The 16,954-nt window shown below is 38.1% G+C and overlaps 4 protein-coding genes and 1 non-coding gene across 5 annotated transcripts; 2 read left to right on the forward strand and 3 right to left on the reverse strand.

Annotated features, from left to right (window-relative positions):
* Positions 1-718: 718 nt before the first annotated feature.
* Positions 719-4,938, reverse strand: LOC147408942 (proline-rich receptor-like protein kinase PERK15). The gene is made up of 8 exons (XM_086423917.1): positions 4,084-4,938; positions 2,944-3,429; positions 2,706-2,792; positions 2,461-2,531; positions 2,075-2,151; positions 1,825-1,972; positions 1,273-1,434; positions 719-1,163 (listed from the first exon to the last, which is right to left on the reverse strand). Exons 1-8 carry the CDS (start codon positions 4,784-4,786, stop codon positions 906-908), a joined length of 1,992 nt encoding a protein of 663 aa, XP_086280043.1. The 5' UTR covers positions 4,787-4,938; the 3' UTR covers positions 719-905.
* A 935-nt stretch (positions 4,939-5,873) lies between these two features.
* On the reverse strand, positions 5,874-6,504 carry LOC147408943 (anti-muellerian hormone type-2 receptor). The gene has a single exon (XM_086423929.1). The coding sequence runs from the start codon at positions 6,469-6,471 to the stop codon at positions 5,965-5,967; it is 507 nt and encodes a 168-aa protein (XP_086280055.1). The 5' UTR covers positions 6,472-6,504; the 3' UTR covers positions 5,874-5,964.
* A 1,207-nt stretch (positions 6,505-7,711) lies between these two features.
* On the forward strand, positions 7,712-10,578 carry PBRP (plant-specific TFIIB-related protein). The gene is made up of 3 exons (XM_086423984.1): positions 7,712-8,412; positions 9,163-9,321; positions 9,540-10,578. Exons 1-3 carry the CDS (start codon positions 7,810-7,812, stop codon positions 10,386-10,388), a joined length of 1,611 nt encoding a protein of 536 aa, XP_086280110.1. The 5' UTR covers positions 7,712-7,809; the 3' UTR covers positions 10,389-10,578.
* A 312-nt stretch (positions 10,579-10,890) lies between these two features.
* Positions 10,891-10,964, forward strand: TRNAT-AGU (transfer RNA threonine (anticodon AGU)). Its single transcript has one exon. It is a non-coding gene; the product is annotated as a tRNA-Thr (tRNA).
* A 2,805-nt stretch (positions 10,965-13,769) lies between these two features.
* On the reverse strand, positions 13,770-16,292 carry LOC147408946 (polyol transporter, putative (DUF1195)). Its single transcript, XM_086424007.1, has 3 exons — positions 15,875-16,292; positions 15,548-15,763; positions 13,770-14,058 (listed from the first exon to the last, which is right to left on the reverse strand). The coding sequence occupies exons 1-3, from the start codon at positions 16,091-16,093 to the stop codon at positions 13,981-13,983; spliced, it is 513 nt and encodes a 170-aa protein (XP_086280133.1). The 5' UTR covers positions 16,094-16,292; the 3' UTR covers positions 13,770-13,980.
* Between the last annotated feature and the right edge of the window lie 662 nt (positions 16,293-16,954).

The following is a 16,954-nucleotide window of genomic DNA, read 5'->3' on the forward strand; positions in this document are numbered from 1 at the left end:
CAATCGTGTACAAACCGAGTAAGTTTTTTCGAGTTAGATTATCATTAGAGTCATGATAATCTAACTACCCCACATGGCATACTCAATCGACTCCCTTGATGTGACATGTGCAAGAACCATAGAACTGTACTCGGAATACACAACTGTACATCCCCATAAAAGTACAGTTGTGTATCCCAAGGAATAGAGATCTACGGTTCTAGCATGGGGAGTCGATTGCATATGCCACGTGTGATAGTCAGATCATCACGATTCTTATCATTATTCTTCAGAAATTTTCTTTCTACCTACCACATTAAGTACTGGTTGACTTGTGTGTTTAATCGCAAACTTTTTTTTTGGGATCCACCAATCACATTAAGCCGCCGTGTGTATTGAATGACATTCTTAATTTACAAAAACAACCTTTGTTAGTTACAAAACTACCCTTGCTATGCTTGATGTGACACGTACTAGAGAGTCGGTGAGCAAAAAAATACTCGTAATAATAGTAATAATATACAAGCTCAAGAATTTCAAAGTGCAATCAATTCTCAAATAATCATTCATGAAATATAAATTTACATACTTGGATATCACAAATCCAAGTGGAGTATGCTATAGAAAATAATAAGCCCTTTTGCTCAAAATTTTAATCTATGCAACAAGACTATTAAATAATAATAGGCATTCTAGTCTAAAATATCTATCCATCACAAAGATAATAGGAGATCGGTAATTGGGAAATGCAGTAGATAGACATAAATATTCATATAAAAAGAGAACCCAAAGTCCATATGAGTATCGCTCAAGTCTTTAAATCATAAATAGAAAAAGAACAAAGTAACGTTTAAATGGGGAGACCCATTTTCCTTTTTATGGGACAATTTTGAACATCTCTAGCTGGGGGAGCCTAGTTTGGTAGATTACTTAATTTCTGTGAAGTGTTCGCTGTCACTGCTCGACGAAGAAGGATTAAGGCCATAGGTGCTTGTGAGGCCACTATTATACACACCGCTCTCATATTCATGGTTAGCCAATGCCATCTTCCTGAAGATCTCCATGTCCTCATTATATGTCCTCTTATTGGATTCTGAGGTCGAGTTGAATGCTGAGCTTTGGTCAGATCTCGCCCCCTCGCTGACATCTTCCAATGATGCATCGCCTTCTAGTGCTCTTACTATCTGCATATATGCCACAATTTTTATTACGGAGAGACGAGTTACCAAATCGTGCAGAGAAATGTACTTATTTATTATGAGAAGATGCTGTTCTATTGCAAGGACTTTATACCTGGCTCATTTTGGGACGTCTCTTTCCAGAATGACGAATGCTTGCAGACGCGCATTCTACCATGGATGACATTTCACTGGGGTCATAGTTGTTCTCTAGGCGTGGATCTGCCAGTTCATCGTATTTGCCACTCGCCAACACACGTGTCATTATAGGCCTGGCCTGTTTCCCAAGTCCACAAAGAATTTTTATATGAGAAGGAAGAGTGATGATACGTACATCATGAACTCTTTTGATACGGATTATTGAAAAGACTATGAAAGATATAATTAAAATAAACACATTCGAGAATAATAATAGACTGTAAACTAAGAAAAAGTTGATTGAGATGGCTTGGGAAGGTTCAACTTACAAAGCCAAATAAATGTGGATTGAGATAATAAAGACATGAAATTTCTTTCAATAAGAGAAGATGTAGATCTAGATAGAATTGAATATAGGAATAAGATTCATTTAACCAAATGGGATTAGGTTTCAATGATGCACAAATATACATATAATTTTTTTATAAAATAATGAGTAAATTAAAACATTATTAATCGAAATTCTTACCCAATCAACTAAGCTATCATCCATGCGTGTATTAGTGGTATTGACAGGGCGTCTTCCTGTTATCAACTCCAAGAGCATGACACCATAGGAGAAAACATCTGATTTCTCGGTCAGTTTGCCAGTTGATGCATATTCAGGAGCTAAATACCTGTATTTATTTATAATAATAATAAAAAATCCATTTAATAATTTCCATTAAAATTAGTTCAATTCATGGTTTATTTGCAAATTACACATGTAATTTTCTTACCCGAAAGTACCCATGACACGTGTTGAGACATGAGTAAAGTTGTCCGAAGTCAGCTTAGCCAACCCGAAATCTGCCACCTGAATTAGCAGAGTTCCAGCTTGCAAATTAGCCATGAAACACCAATTAATATACCCACTACCTAAACTCAATAAGCTGACTTGGAACTTGCATTGGACTACCAGTCTTGCTTAGGTGACTCACATGTCTCCATGTCAGCTCCATTTGATCAACTTTCGATTGTGTTTTTTGAGTTTCCAAAACTCAAATACAAACAAATGTTTGTATATAAAATTCATCTAAGGTCGCAAAGATTGAGCACTTGAACCAGAAATTTTTAGTTTACATCAAAGTTATAAATATTAACATTAAAGAAAACGTGCACATACCATAGCTTCAAATTTATCATCCAAGAGAATATTGGCCGCTTTAATATCACGATGGATAATTCGAGGGTGGCCTACAAATTATGATTAAATAAATGAAATTTGAGAATGACAAAGGACAACAAAATATTAGAGATAAGATGTACTGTTGTAAGTTATAATATGAAAAAAGATTAGATTTATATTTTATATAAGAATTAGGATTAGAACACATTCTACATGTGGTTGAAGTTGAACCTATCACTTACAATCTTCATGAAGGTATGCAAGCCCTTTTGCCGATCCCAATGCAATCGTGAGCCTCTTAGACCAGTCCATGGTAGGACGATCCTTCCCTGGAATCACAAATTTCTTATCGATTTAAGAAGAAATTAAAATTTGTGACATATGGTGCAATCCCAAGTTCCCTCTCAAGAAATTTATTTAGAAGTATCATCAAACAAATTAAGATATATATGGATATCAGTTGGAGAGAGTAGAGCATACCGTGGAGGTGGTATTCCAGAGTTTTATTAGGAACAAATTCATAGACCAACAAACGCTTCCCATATGCTATACAGTATCCGATGAGGGACACAAGGTGGCGGTGGTGGACACGGCTTATGATCTCGACCTCTGCCTGAAACTCGCGCTCTCCTTGGCCACTACCAGGCTTGAGACTCTTCACTGCTATCACCTTACCATTAGGCAACACTCCCTTGTGCACATATCCGAACCCACCTTGACCTAATAAGTTGGACTGAGAGAACATATTCGTTGCTGCTGCTAGCTCGTCGTACTGAAACATGATCCTGTTAAATCCTAGAATTGGAGATGGAGACATGACTGGATGGTGTGGGTCTGATAAATTGGAGCTCATCTCAGTACTGCTAGTAATTATAGGGGGAGGTAGAGGTGAGCCTGGTGGAGGGGGCATCTTGATTACATGTTCGGGCGGATTGTTGTGCCGATTTTGATTGTACTTCGCTGCCGCTAGATCATGTTAAGCATGGGCAATGGTATCTCATTAACACAAAGTAATTTTAAAAGTTCAAATCAGAGATTGTACACTTGTGTAATTGATTGAAATAGCGAATTATACACTAAAACCATGGTGCAGTGCACAATGTTACTAGCCTTCTACACATTTTTAAAATATTTAACAACAAATGCATATACATAAATATCCATTTTGGGCTGTGGCCAGTAGGGTCATTTTACTGAGTTTAATTACCTTTGTACCTAGATTGAATTTCATTAATTTTTGAGTGGCAATCCTCGTCCTGTTCCTATAGCAAGATATGGTGTCTATGTGGCACATCGTAATTGGAGATCAAACACATTAGGCTATATGCCATGTAGAAAACAACTTGATTAGGAATCCGATGTGATTTAAACTCCAACCAAACATGCCACGTAGATACCGTTCCTATAGATCAGAGTGGATGACATGGAAAATATAGGATTTTAGTAAAATCTATGTTATTATGATCATTATCTTTTGGAATTAATAAATGCAATTTTTGCATAATTATCATCTAAGTATCAACAAAATCCAATTTTATATATATATATATATATATATATATATATATATATATATATATATATATATTTGTTTTGGAGATTATAGTTAGGGATGATTACCCTTTTGTCCACGAGAAGGGTTACCATAGTATTGAACTAGATCATGTGCTTTTCTCTTCTTTTTCTCCTTCCTTAGGCAATACAAAAGGATGACAATCATAATAAAAAATAGTATCCCAATTCCTGCAGTGATTCCTACTATAAGAGCAAGTTTCTCAGAAGTGAAGTATTCATGGTTGGTGGGAGAACTCCGAGCAATTGACGTTTCAGAGGATGGCGGTGTCCTATCTATCGGTGCACGTGGAGGCGATAATGCAATCGGAGAAGATGGTGTGGATGTTATTTTGGGTGGTGGTGGTAGGATGACATTGGGTGATGGTGGAATAGGATTGGTGTTTGAAGGTGGAATGGGTGATGGTGGAATAGGATTGGTATTTGAAGGTGGAATGGGTGGTGGTGTAGAATTGTTGATCAAAGAGGGGGGAGGAGGTGCTGATATCGATGGTGGTGGCGGCGGCAATGTATTTGGAGGTGAGGATATAGGTGTAGGAAAGGCCAAGGGTGGTGGTGACAAGGCCTTCGGAGGTGGGGGCAATTTCGTTGTAGAAGGTGGTGGTGTCGGCAAAGGTGGTGGTGACAATGCCACCAATGGGGGTGCTGATAGTGGAGATGGTGATGATGTCACCAATGGTGGTGGTGACAATGGTGGCGTAGGGGAAGATGGAGACTTGGGTGATGGAGCAGATACAGGGGATGAAGCCATTCGTTAGCAACTCCCCCCAACACCACCACCTCCTCTAAGGGAGGGAAATATTTCCATTTTCCTATTTTCCATTGGGTTTTGGTGAGTCATACTTTGATGAGCCCACAAAAGCCGCCACTTATGTCTCATATAATAAACTCTTCAATCTAATAAAAAAACTGAAAAACATCTCTTTTTGGCATTTCTCTTCTTTGAGTTGTTTCCTCTACCTTTCGTTCTTGCCATGTTTGTTACATTGTTTTGCCTATTATTGGCTTGTGATTGGGGAGCGTCTCATTTCCCTCCCATCTCACCAGAGTTTTTGGGAGGACCAAACAAATGTCAATAAGTGTCCGATAAAATGACTTGCCAGGTGGCATACTCAATCGACTCACTGACGTGGATAAGTTTGGAAACTGTAGATCTTTCCGTCTCAGGATACACGGCTCCTTGGGGATACATTTTTTATGGGAAAGTGCAATCGTGTATACCGAGGAGTACAAATCTACGGTTCCAAACTTGTCACGTCAGTGAGTCGATTGAGTATGCCACCTGGAGAATCATTTTATCATGACTCATGTCAATAATCATCCAAAAACTAAATTAGAATTGCAATTGAGAATGGTGTCCTGTTCCTATAGCAAAATGCAGTGTCTACATGACAAGTTTTTATTGGAGAATAAATCATAATTGAAATTAGATATATTCATCTAGCAAATTCAAAATAGTGCCCGCCTCCGTTCAATTGAAATTCAATGAACATTTTTCACGAAAATATATCCGGGTAGAGTGGGTTTCGTGTCAGCAAGCACACAATGTTGATTAGTGAAAGGCGAAAGAATAGTTTGCTTTGAGCTCAGAACACAACTGCTTTAAATTTCTGAAACTGACTTGCACTTCGCGGATCTTGTTCTTCGGAGTATACAATTTATCACAACTATCATTGACTCAGCTTATCCAAGTTTTGGATTTTCTACTGACATCAGATCATTTAGCAACAAATTTTGGCCCAAGAACATAAATTCACTAATTTCTTGATTGATTGATTTCTAGTGATTCACACGTCCAAACAATTTATAAGATTTCCTCAATTATAAGTCAAATAATATGAACTAAACAACACCAAATAAAAGAAACCAACCATTCACAGCTTACATTACAAAGAGTAAAAGAAATTAAATTAAATTAAATTGAGGATCTCAACCAAAGCATTGGTCCCCAGGAAGTGGCCCAGGTATTGAACCCTGTTCCAAGAACTGCAACCCAAACACCACAATGATGGCAAGCAATGCCAAATAGGATAGCCCTTCGACCGCACCCAACAAGCCGTAAGGCCCATTAGGCAGGCCTGAGCCAGTTTTGGACTTAGTGTACAAGGACCATCCAATAATTCCTACGACGACTAGATAGCTCACCCCTTCGAGCGCACCTATCGAGCCCCCAGGACCAGGTGGGAGGCCGCAACCAGTGGTCTTGAGTGTGTAAAGTGACCACCCGATCACTGGAGTCGACACCAAACCACCCGCTATAGCTACCTTCTCTACAATACCATCACCACTGCCACTGCTCTCCTCAGCCATACCCATGACTTTAAGCGGCACATATTTGTTGATTCTTCTATATATTACATTACAACGTCGACACTGTAACGATGGAAGCAGGGCACCAGAAGCAGGGGATAAGATGACCAGCTTAGAGGCCTCCATGTATTAAAAAAAAAAAGAGGTAATGTAAAAGAAAGAACTTTTTTTCTCTTTTAATATGTCAAGTTATGAATGGACAATATTTTCTGAGCTTCTTATCCAAAACTTGTGAATGCAATTAGACCATGTAAGCTATGCATTCATATACCATGTGATGGAGTTTAATTCGATCGAATGCTGACTGTTGATCTATAAGAAAGGTAAAAGCTAACACCTTGGCTGATGATATAATTACACAAATCCTAAGGTATCAAGTAGCGGTTTTCAGTTTGATTTGGGGCCAAATCGAAACCAAACCAACCTAGATCGGCTCCACTAAACAAGATAAGAACCAAATCACATTGCCCATAAAATCAAACTGAATTAAGGTCAATTTGGTTGGGATCGGTTACATGGGTTACTAATATCCCATAAACTTTTTTTGAAGTAACATGAATTTTAATAATAATAAATAAATAACAAGAGTCATGATAATCTGACTACCCCACTTGGCACACTCAATCGACTCTCTTGATGTGACAAGTTTGAGATCCGTGAATCTGTACGTCTCAAGAGGATACACATTTAATATGAAAGTGCAATTTTATATCCCAAGACATATAGATCCACGGTTCCCGAATTTGTCACGTCAGGAGAGTCGATTGAGTGTGCCTCGTGGAGTAGTCAGAATATCACGAATCAAATAATAAACATGAAATATTTTATATAATAGGTCATTAATATATGTCCTAACTCCTATACACTAAGCACATAATACAAGTCAAAGGGGGAGAGTGAGAGGAGATGTTTAATTTGGACAGTAAGATATTTTTTTGGATGAACGATCTAAAATAATCCATAACAAATTTAGTATATATTTATTTAATGTAAAAAGGTTTAGTTCGATTCTATATAAATCTTGAACTAGAATTAAATTGAATTGATTGGTTTTACATTTTCTTAAGAGTAATGATTTTATGACATCCACTCTAACAGATGCTTGCATATGGCTCCTGACGTGACATGGGCTAGAATCATAAATTTTTCTTTCGGACACACATCTGCATATATTTATGGAGATGTGCAATTGTGTATTTCGAGGAAACATCTAAAGGTTCTAATCCATACATCAGGAGGTGTCGGAAAATCAGGTCTCTTTTCTTAATCTAGGGTCGACCCGCCACTTGTTCCAAACTCTCAATTTGAACCGGATCGAGTTGCACCAATGGTATCGAGCCCAAAAAATCAAAATGATATGATTTCACAAATCCCAAGGTATGGAACCTCAAAAATCAAAATTGAGCAAAAGTCGCTGCGGCGCCGGCACCCACCATCGCTAAACAACAGAACACTGAGAAAGAAATGTGGAGCGTGCGGTGCCCGTACTGCTCGGGTACACAGGGGCGGTGCGCCACCACTGCATCTGGTCGTTCGGTGGCGGAATGTTGTTCATGCGGTCGAGTGGTGGAGGAAAGACAAACCCAAGCCCACGATCTCTTCCTCCTCCGTGCCCAAGACTCCCCTCTCTGCGTCGTCACCTCTGACCTCTCCTCCATCCCATCTCCAGCCGTAGTGGGCCTTGTTCCACGAGACCACGAAGACGAAGACCCATTCGAGCCCACTGGTTTCATCACTGCCTTCTCAACTTGGTCTCTCGAACCCACCCCAATCTTCGCTCGTTCTTGCCTCTCCTTCTCTGGTCACTTGGCTGAGCTCGAGCGAGCTCTCGATTCTTCTTCGAGTTCTTCGGGACCTGTTGTTGTGGTTGATAATCTAAGGGCGTATTTGCAGATTATCGATGTGTCGTCGATATTGGGGTTGGATTACGACATCTCAGACCACGCGTTTCAATTATTTAGGGATTGTTCTTCGGCTACTTGTTTGAGGAATCGAAGCGTTGAAGCCCTTGCTACTGCTGCCCTTGTGCAAGCTATTAGGGAGGCCCAAGAGCCTAGGACCCTCCAGGTGTTTGTCCTTTTGTTTCTTTGGAATTCTTGAGTTTATCTTTTGTTTTGGTTTCTTCTGTTACTTTGAATTTCAATTATGAGAAATGGGTCGTTCAAGGCTAGTGACTTAGATGGGTTGAAATTGATGAACCTGTTGAGTCATTTCTTGGGTTGCTTTGAATATCAATTATGAGAAATGGGTTGTTGAAGTTTATTGATTTAGATGGCTAGAAATTGATGAATCTGTTGAGTCATTTCTTGGGTTACTTTGATTTTCAATTGTGCGAAATGGGTCACTGAAGGTTAGTGATTTAGATGGGTAGAAATTGATGAATCTGTTCAGTTGAAGTTTGTGATTTATAACATTTGTACTCTTTCCTTGTATCCAATATGATTGTGTTTCGTCGTCTCTTTAACCTTGGAAACCTTTCAAACTACAAGACTTCATCATGCTAAATTTACTGTGGGAATTGTTATTGAACATCTATGTTAAGGGAAACTGAGAAATAGTTCCATCTGGCATTTCTCCATTCTTTTTTTAATTTCTGTTTCGGCCTATAAACAATGGGACTTCTACCACCGAGTTAGCTTTTTGATATTTGACTAGTAGGACCTTTTATTGGGTTAGTTTATAGAGCAATGCCTGATTAGTTAGTTTTATACTTATATGAAGCTCTGTATGCTTTTCTGCTCTTTGGTTGTCATTAACCTACTTCCTCTGTAGGTATTCTATGAAACTTGCAATCTCACTTTGTCTTTGATATAACAGGAAATCTCAATTGCTGCCAACCTTCCCCAGAAGGAGATTGGGAAATACATTAAGATACTAGGAGAGGCCTTACAATTAAGTCAGCCCATTAACAGCAACTCTATATCAGTTCACATGCCGAGATTTTGCACTCTCCTCCAACTAAACAAATCTGCCCAGGTATCTTCCACTCTACATTAAGGTTGGACTAATCACGTTATAGATTGAGTTGGGTGAGTTACCTGGTAACTGAGAATCATGATCCTTTATATTTAAAATTTTCAACAAATGTGAAAAAATAAAATAAAAAAAGGATTACCAACTTGCCCAACTCATGATCAATTTATTGGACTTTTCGAACTCATAAGACCATATTTAACTCATTATGATCCCTTCAGGAATTGGCAACTCACATTGGAGAGGTTGTGATCAACAAATGCTTCTGCACCCGTAGAAACCCGATTAGCATCTCTGCAGCTGCTATCTATCTTGCCTGCCAACTAGAAGACAAACGCAAGACCCAAGCTGAGATTTGCAAAGTGACCGGCCTTACTGAGGTCACCCTACGGAAAGTCTATAAGGAACTCTTGGAAAATTGGGATGATCTGCTCCCAGCTAATTACACTCCTGCCATCCCTCCAGAGAAAGCATTTCCCACAACTGCAATTACATCGGGCCGTGCTTCAACTCCTAGGGTTGACCAAGTTGAGTTAGGTTCTTCAGAAAAAGACAAGCCACCTGAAGTTTCTAAACCTAATAAACTGCCCGAGGGCTTGGATGATGTTGAAAGTAAAGGCAGTACTCGTGTGTCTTATCCTCCTTCAGCACCATATGGAGTGGGGAATAATGATCACCGTGTCAAGAACCGGGCCACAACCTTCTGGAAAGCCCAGATTTCACCATTTGGAATACCTAGTTCTAAGCCAACAGGAGAAAAGAATCAAGCCACAAGTCGAGGGATTGATATAAATGAGACTCAATCAAGTCTTCCAGAGTCTGAGCTGAAGGTTGATAGGGAACCGAAAGCTATTAATAATTCTCAAGGCTTGACCCAGTTTTCTAGTCTCCCTGGTTCGAGTGGGACCTCCAATACATGGCCGTTTAATCCGCAACTCACATCTGGGTCACCTTCTTACGTTCGGTTTGTACAGTCTCCACATATGGTATCGGGTTTCCAAGATCATAATGTAGCTAAGAACCGAAACAGTAGTGAGGCAGATCGCTATGGGGATACTGATAAGCAATAGGTCCGAGTCTTTGTAACTCTGGTTGGGTTGGCTTCTTTAATGTATGATCTTGAAAGATTACTAGTCCTGTAACATAGTCTCTCTGGAACAGTTAATTCTACCAAGGAATATTTAATATTTTCATAGAACTGTGAGTACAGGTTTTGACGTTATCAATAGTAGAATGCTCCAGCTGAATCGATTCTATTCAGACTTGTGTGTAATTTCAGTTTCAGATGCATGAAATCATAATTGCATCATGACTTTAGATTACTACATCAGAAAACTTAAGTGTTTAATTATGAGTTAGTATTTAAGGTGGGATAATTATGGGGACGGTGACAGCTTGCTAAGTTTGTTTTAAGCTTGTGATTGTTGATACTATGAGCTGGCTCAATTCCGACCTTTACCTATTTTAATTATTAATTATTCACTTAGCTTAAACTAAAGGGCTAAAAATTATAAGAGTTTCTGCTGGAGAATAATAAATTAGTAATTATAATTTTATGTTATATTCAATAAAGCTTTCATAGCTCAGTTGGTTAGAGCACCCGTTTAGTAAGCGGGAGGTCTTGAGTTCGAATCTCAATGAAAGCAGTTTGACGCTAAATTTTTCATTTTAATTTTTGTTTCTTACTATCATGAGTGATTATCATGAATAATGGCTGCTTCAGAATGTTTTTAATGATGACTACTCATCTCTCACGACCTGGATAACTAATGTGGCAAAATTTTATCACAAATCCACTACACAAGTCAGGCACATTCAAATTAGAACCCAAACCCAGGCCTTGCCATTCACCACGGATGGTCTGCTTTGGCCCTATCACCCACCTGCAGCCATGAAAAATTCGACAAAACATCTCGAACATGTGTTCATTCTGAATCAATAACCCCGGCCAAGCCAAGTTGTGAGGACCAACTAATTCAGGTACTTGATGACTTTGAGACAACCTCGGCCGACCAAACTTTTGGATTTGGAACCAAGGTCTTAGTATTGACACTCACAGACTTCAATAATATCTGGAGTTGAAATGAACGTATACATCAGGAAAAATAAAAAAAGCAATTGTCTTCCATTCCATGAAAGGTAGGGATAATTAATTATAATTATGCAGAACCCATTTTCTGCTCTCAAATCTGAACCAAAAGAAGTCAATTTTCCAGTTAATCAGTGGTTGAAAGGAGACTTTGTGCTGTTTTCTGTGAATGGCTTTTACTACAGTCCTATATGGATTTTGAATGGTCCCATATGTCTCGCCCCACACCACTGAAAACAGAAAATTCGTTCTTTTAGTGTTATTGTGCTAGGAGTTCCCATCAAAATCGACTCATTCAAAGTACCCAACTTCTTACTTTAATAAAGTAGTTTGTACCTTTAACTTAATAAAGGAATTTCTTTTTCTTTTATATTCTCAAATAACCTTCATGGATTTGAACTTTATCTGCGTTCCCACAGGAATTCATCATCTTTTTCCTGAAAATCTACACAAACAAGAGAGTTCATTGCGAGCACCAATTTTTTTAATCACATAACAAAGAAGCATCTCTGAATGTTAAGCAAAAAAGGAAGGAAAAAAAAACATTGTTCTTATTTGACAAAGAGGGAGACAAGAGTTCTCATTTGTTTTCAGTTTAAGAGAAGAAGAAGAGAGCAAAGAATGGGCAAGACGTGTTTTCTTTATGATGGAAAAGATCGGTGACCTCCTCTTGCAATCAGAGAGGCCAAGCTGGAAGATGCTGATGCAAAGCAAGGAGATAAGCATGCTCGAAATTCGTTGAGGAAATATAAAGGATGCTGATTATTATGTGGAGGATGTCATCGACACATTCATCCTCAAAGTTGCATGCAAGAGAAGAGGGGGCATGGCATCCCAGGTTTCTTGTAGAGGTATGCTTGCATCTTCACTTAAGAGATGGATCTTTACATGGTTGACGAGGAGATTGAAGTTTGCATACATCGCATATATCACATATTAATTGATCAATACAAATTGCTTTGATTCATTTTGATGCAGCATGGTAAGCCAAAACATGATCGGGAACATCTCTACCAGCCAGGAAACATAACGGCACCAAAAACATTGGCAAAGAAGAGACTAGTTCCACAGATGAGAAGTTGAAGCTGCTGAGACGATCCTACCCTCATGTTCAAACAAGGATGCCATAGCCTTGGAGAAGGACATTAACATTTTAGTAGCAGAATTCATTCAAAGAAGAACAACTACTTTGTGTGAATTCAATTGTTGGCATGGGATGTCTTGGTAAGACCACTCTTAACCATAAAAGTTTACAAGCACAATGTTGTTAAGCATTGTTTCGATTGTCATGTTTGTGCTTTTATATCTCAACAGTGTAGAACATTTGATGCTTTGTGGAGATCATAAAATAATAAAATAAGTTAGCAAAACCACCAACCAAGAGATGGAGATGACAAGAAAACTGAAAAGAGGAATTGGTGATGATGCTTGGTACCTGCTGGTTTTTAGATGATACCTGGAGTAACAAGACTTGGGATATTTTAAAACCTGCCGATACAAATGGGAAGAAGGGAAGTACAATAGTGCCCACCAACCATAATAAAGATATAGTTGGGCGTGCAGAACCATGGGATTTCTTCATCAACCAAGAGGTTTGACAGAGGATCATAGCTGGGAACTTCTTTGTACGAAAGCATTTCTTGATATACAAGATGCATTCCATGTTTAGAGAAGAGAGAATAGGAAGAGAGATTGTGAATAAACGTGGTGGCGTGCTTGGCGCACTACTAGCAATATGGAGAGTCAAAAGTGGGAGATTGTGCATATGCACTTTGAGTAATGAAAGCCAACAGAGAGAAAATGAATATTAGATTCATAACTTTAAGGATTTTCCCTATCAACAAAAACCATGTTCTCTATTTGAGTCTTTATCTGAAGGACTCCAAGATCGATAAAAAGAGATTGATTTGATTTTAGGTTGCCAAAGGTTTCCTCCAACAAGAACAAGGAGAAAGGCAGACAGATACAACAGAAGAATACTCAGTCAAACTTATTAATGGGTGTGTGGTCCAAATAAGCAAAAGGAGTGTCACTAGAAAATTCAAAACCTCCTAGTATATGACCTTAGGTGAGACCTATACAAGTAAAAGGCTGGGGAAGAATATTTCATTAGCATCTATCATGGGAATTCTGTTGAACCATTAGCTAACAATAGATTGCAGAAACAAGAGAGGTATGCTTCCTTAAAAACACACAAATCAAATCCGCTTCTTAATATACTATTAATCTTTAATGCAGGACGTAAACCCAAGAGATTTTTTTTCCTAATAACCATTCACATGGTGGAAAATAAGGATCCAATATCAGATACCCATGACAAAGGAAATCTCAATCAAGATTTCAGAAAATGGTTGTACTTGAATTCATCAGCTTCGAAAGGTAGTATTTACTTCTATCCATCCTCTCCTGCTATAATGAAAAGAAAAATTGCATATATTTTTTTGTTTGGCTTATCACTACCTTTTGTAGCTTTAGGCAGCATGGTATTTCTTCGATAAGAACAAGAGTACAAAAATTGCAAAAGTAGAAACTATAAAATATAAATTACTTTGTCACCAAGAGTCTTCAGGTCATCAACTACTCTGAGCAGACACCTTCTCCTTCTTCCCTTCCTCTCCTTCCTTGGGATTCTTTTTCGTTCCCTGGGCATTCTGAAAGCAACACCATGGTCCACATTAATTTCTACAAGAAACCTTTTTTTCACAGGTTTTGGTTCCAATAGATCAAACAAGCAGTGCTTATTAGGTATCTATGTTACAAAACATATTTGTATTAAGTATTGTGTACTCTACAACAAACAAATAGTCTAATTTGTCTTCACAGGCTCATCAAATAAGATATCCATTACAAACTTTTGAATGGTAAATGAAGTAGGAAGTAAGGAGTTCATACATAATTCCAATGTTTGAATGAGCTATACTGAATCCAACCTATGAGTGTCTTCTCTGTGTATGTTAAGAGTGTCGAAAGCATTATAGTATGAAACTAAACCTTGAGTACACCCACAAATCTAGATGTTAGCCTTCCTGGATTTTTTAGAAAATATGGCGGTATATGAAGAAGAAACACTCATTGGTTGATAAATCCCACATCAACCAATCACTCTATCATATTCTTTAGAATAATTGATGAGATGAAAGATATTGTTAAAAAGCCCAGAGACGAATGGCTACAATAATTAGATTGGTTAATCAAGGAGATATTGTAAAAGGTTTACACTTTACACCCACAGCAAGTGAGCCCAGCATCCTCTGTAGCATTATTGGTATGAACTGATACAGATGTACCTAAAGTTTCCAATTATATTATAGTGGTTTAGGAATTCAAACAGTTTCGCTTGTCAAGAAAACATGAAACCCCATCAAGCACTCGGAAACAGATAAAACAGAAATCATAAAGAAAAAGAAAAAACTCAAAATCCCTTTTTTTATACGCAGAAACAACTTAAAATTGGGATAAAAAAGTCAATGATGAAAGAACTCGAACCTAATTCCAAGTAAGATCTCGAAGTGGTCAGTATAAAACTTTTAAACAAATAATAAAGATAAAAAATGATCTAATAACAAAAAATTTAAAGACAGTAAACGCAACTGCAAGGAGTGTCGGATTCAAGACGATATAATTTTTTTTTATAAGAAGTTAAAGATGATATAATAACAAAGAGGAATAATTAAAAGAACCACAATATGTTACCAATCAGGAAAAATGAACAATCTAAAGCTTGTAAGATCATAACAAACAGAGCCTCAATAACAATGAGAAAAAAAAATCCCAAATAAATTTGTTTGGGACTAAAATTTTCCTAATATCTTGAACCTCATCTAAGAAAACAGGCATCCCATTAGAAGGAAAAAATAAATAAATAAACTCTGAAATTTCAAATCCAATCACACCCAGAGAGAGATTAATATCTGGTTAGCATGAATTACAATGTATTTATTAACTAACAAATACAAGGGAGATTAAATGGTCATTAAATTAATCAAATCTGAAAGTCAGATAAAATCCAAACACCAAACAGATCTGAGAAAAAGGGAAGGCAAATAACAAAACCATCAAATGAGGAAACAACGAGAGGCGAAAACAGTAATTTTACACTAAGTAAATATCAATTATCAAAGAAGAAGATTGGATACGAACCGTAGATTGAATAGGAGGGGGTTCAAGATCAATGGATCGCATTGACATCTTAGCGATCTCAGAAATTGCAGTCTCTCGAACTCCAGGGACGTCGCTGGCCAAGTCTTCGTAAGCAGCCTCGAAAGCTTCCTGCCAGAATCTCGGTAATCTGATCCGACGGCTGTGCGTGTACACATCCCACATGTGCTTCACCACTTTCTCTCTCTCCTCGATTTCCTGTCGACACAGAGAAAAACAAGTGTCAGATTTCAAGCCCAGATTCAACAAACGACACACAGAATGAGAGATAGAGAGAGAAGGGTGTTAAGGGTAGAGAGAATTACGGACCAGGACGTCGAGATCGTCGTGGATCGGAGAGTCAATGTCGTCGGAGATGCGATTGAGATTTCCGGCCGACCATTTGAGGGTAACGGTACCGGTGAACATAGACCAGAAAGCTAAGAGTAGAATCGCTGCTAAGGCCCAGAACTTGTACCTTCCTTTGCCAAATAGACTCCCATCTGAGCTCTCTTTCTTCGTTGTTGTGGGCAAATCGTCGCCCTTCATCTCTTTCTTCGTTTTTCTAAGAAAGCGAGAGAGAGAGATGAGAAGATTCTATCAAATTTGGAAGTTTCAGCCACTACTCTCAGAAAAGAAAAGAGATTTCTATCGAAATTTTTTTTTTTTTTTTTTCGCTGATCGAATCGAAAAGCTCGAAAGGGATTGAGACTTGAGTGGGGAGACAGTTTATTGTTCCGTGGTTTGGGTTTTTCGATTTGGTGTTGCATTGAAGTACTTATTCTACGCGTTTCTCAGATAAGATATTGCCAAGTGTAGTACGGTAAGGTTACGCATTAATGAACCCCCCAGCCTTACTCGGTTAGTATGGATTTTAACCCATGGTTTTAAATCTCGGTTTGTTGCGTCTAGTCCAGGTCCGATATCGAGTCATTTCGGACAAGTTTTTCAATACGTTTGAGATGTCTTGTAAGATAAAAAAAAAATGAACGTGAGTCATAAATCTCGATCAAAAAATGACTTTGTGAGTTGATCTCGTTCAACTTAGATACTAAGTTAACTCGGACAATACATTTCGATCTCGGACGAGTTTAAAAACTATGTTTCAACCTCACTAAGGGTCCTTGGGCTAACCTCTTATAGAAAAACATGATCCGATGCTATTCATCGAGATAGGGTCATAAGTCATAAATGTGTCGTATTTGAGTATCTTTAGGGTTGTCGACAAATCGGATCATCCAATACTTATCAAATTAGTCCAGGACCCAATCTGATCCTTATTGGATCGGTATCAAATCAACCTTAATCCAATCTAGACCATTGACAGTCCTAAGTATCTCCATATCCAGATTAAATTTTTTTTCCATATAGATTTGTATCCGACTTGAATCATACTAACTAATATCATAT

This window comes from Akebia trifoliata, chromosome 2 (genome assembly GCF_017979445.1).
Source record: "Akebia trifoliata isolate Shusen 1 chromosome 2, ASM1797944v1, whole genome shotgun sequence".
In the NCBI taxonomy this organism is placed as follows: domain Eukaryota; kingdom Viridiplantae; phylum Streptophyta; class Magnoliopsida; order Ranunculales; family Lardizabalaceae; genus Akebia; species Akebia trifoliata.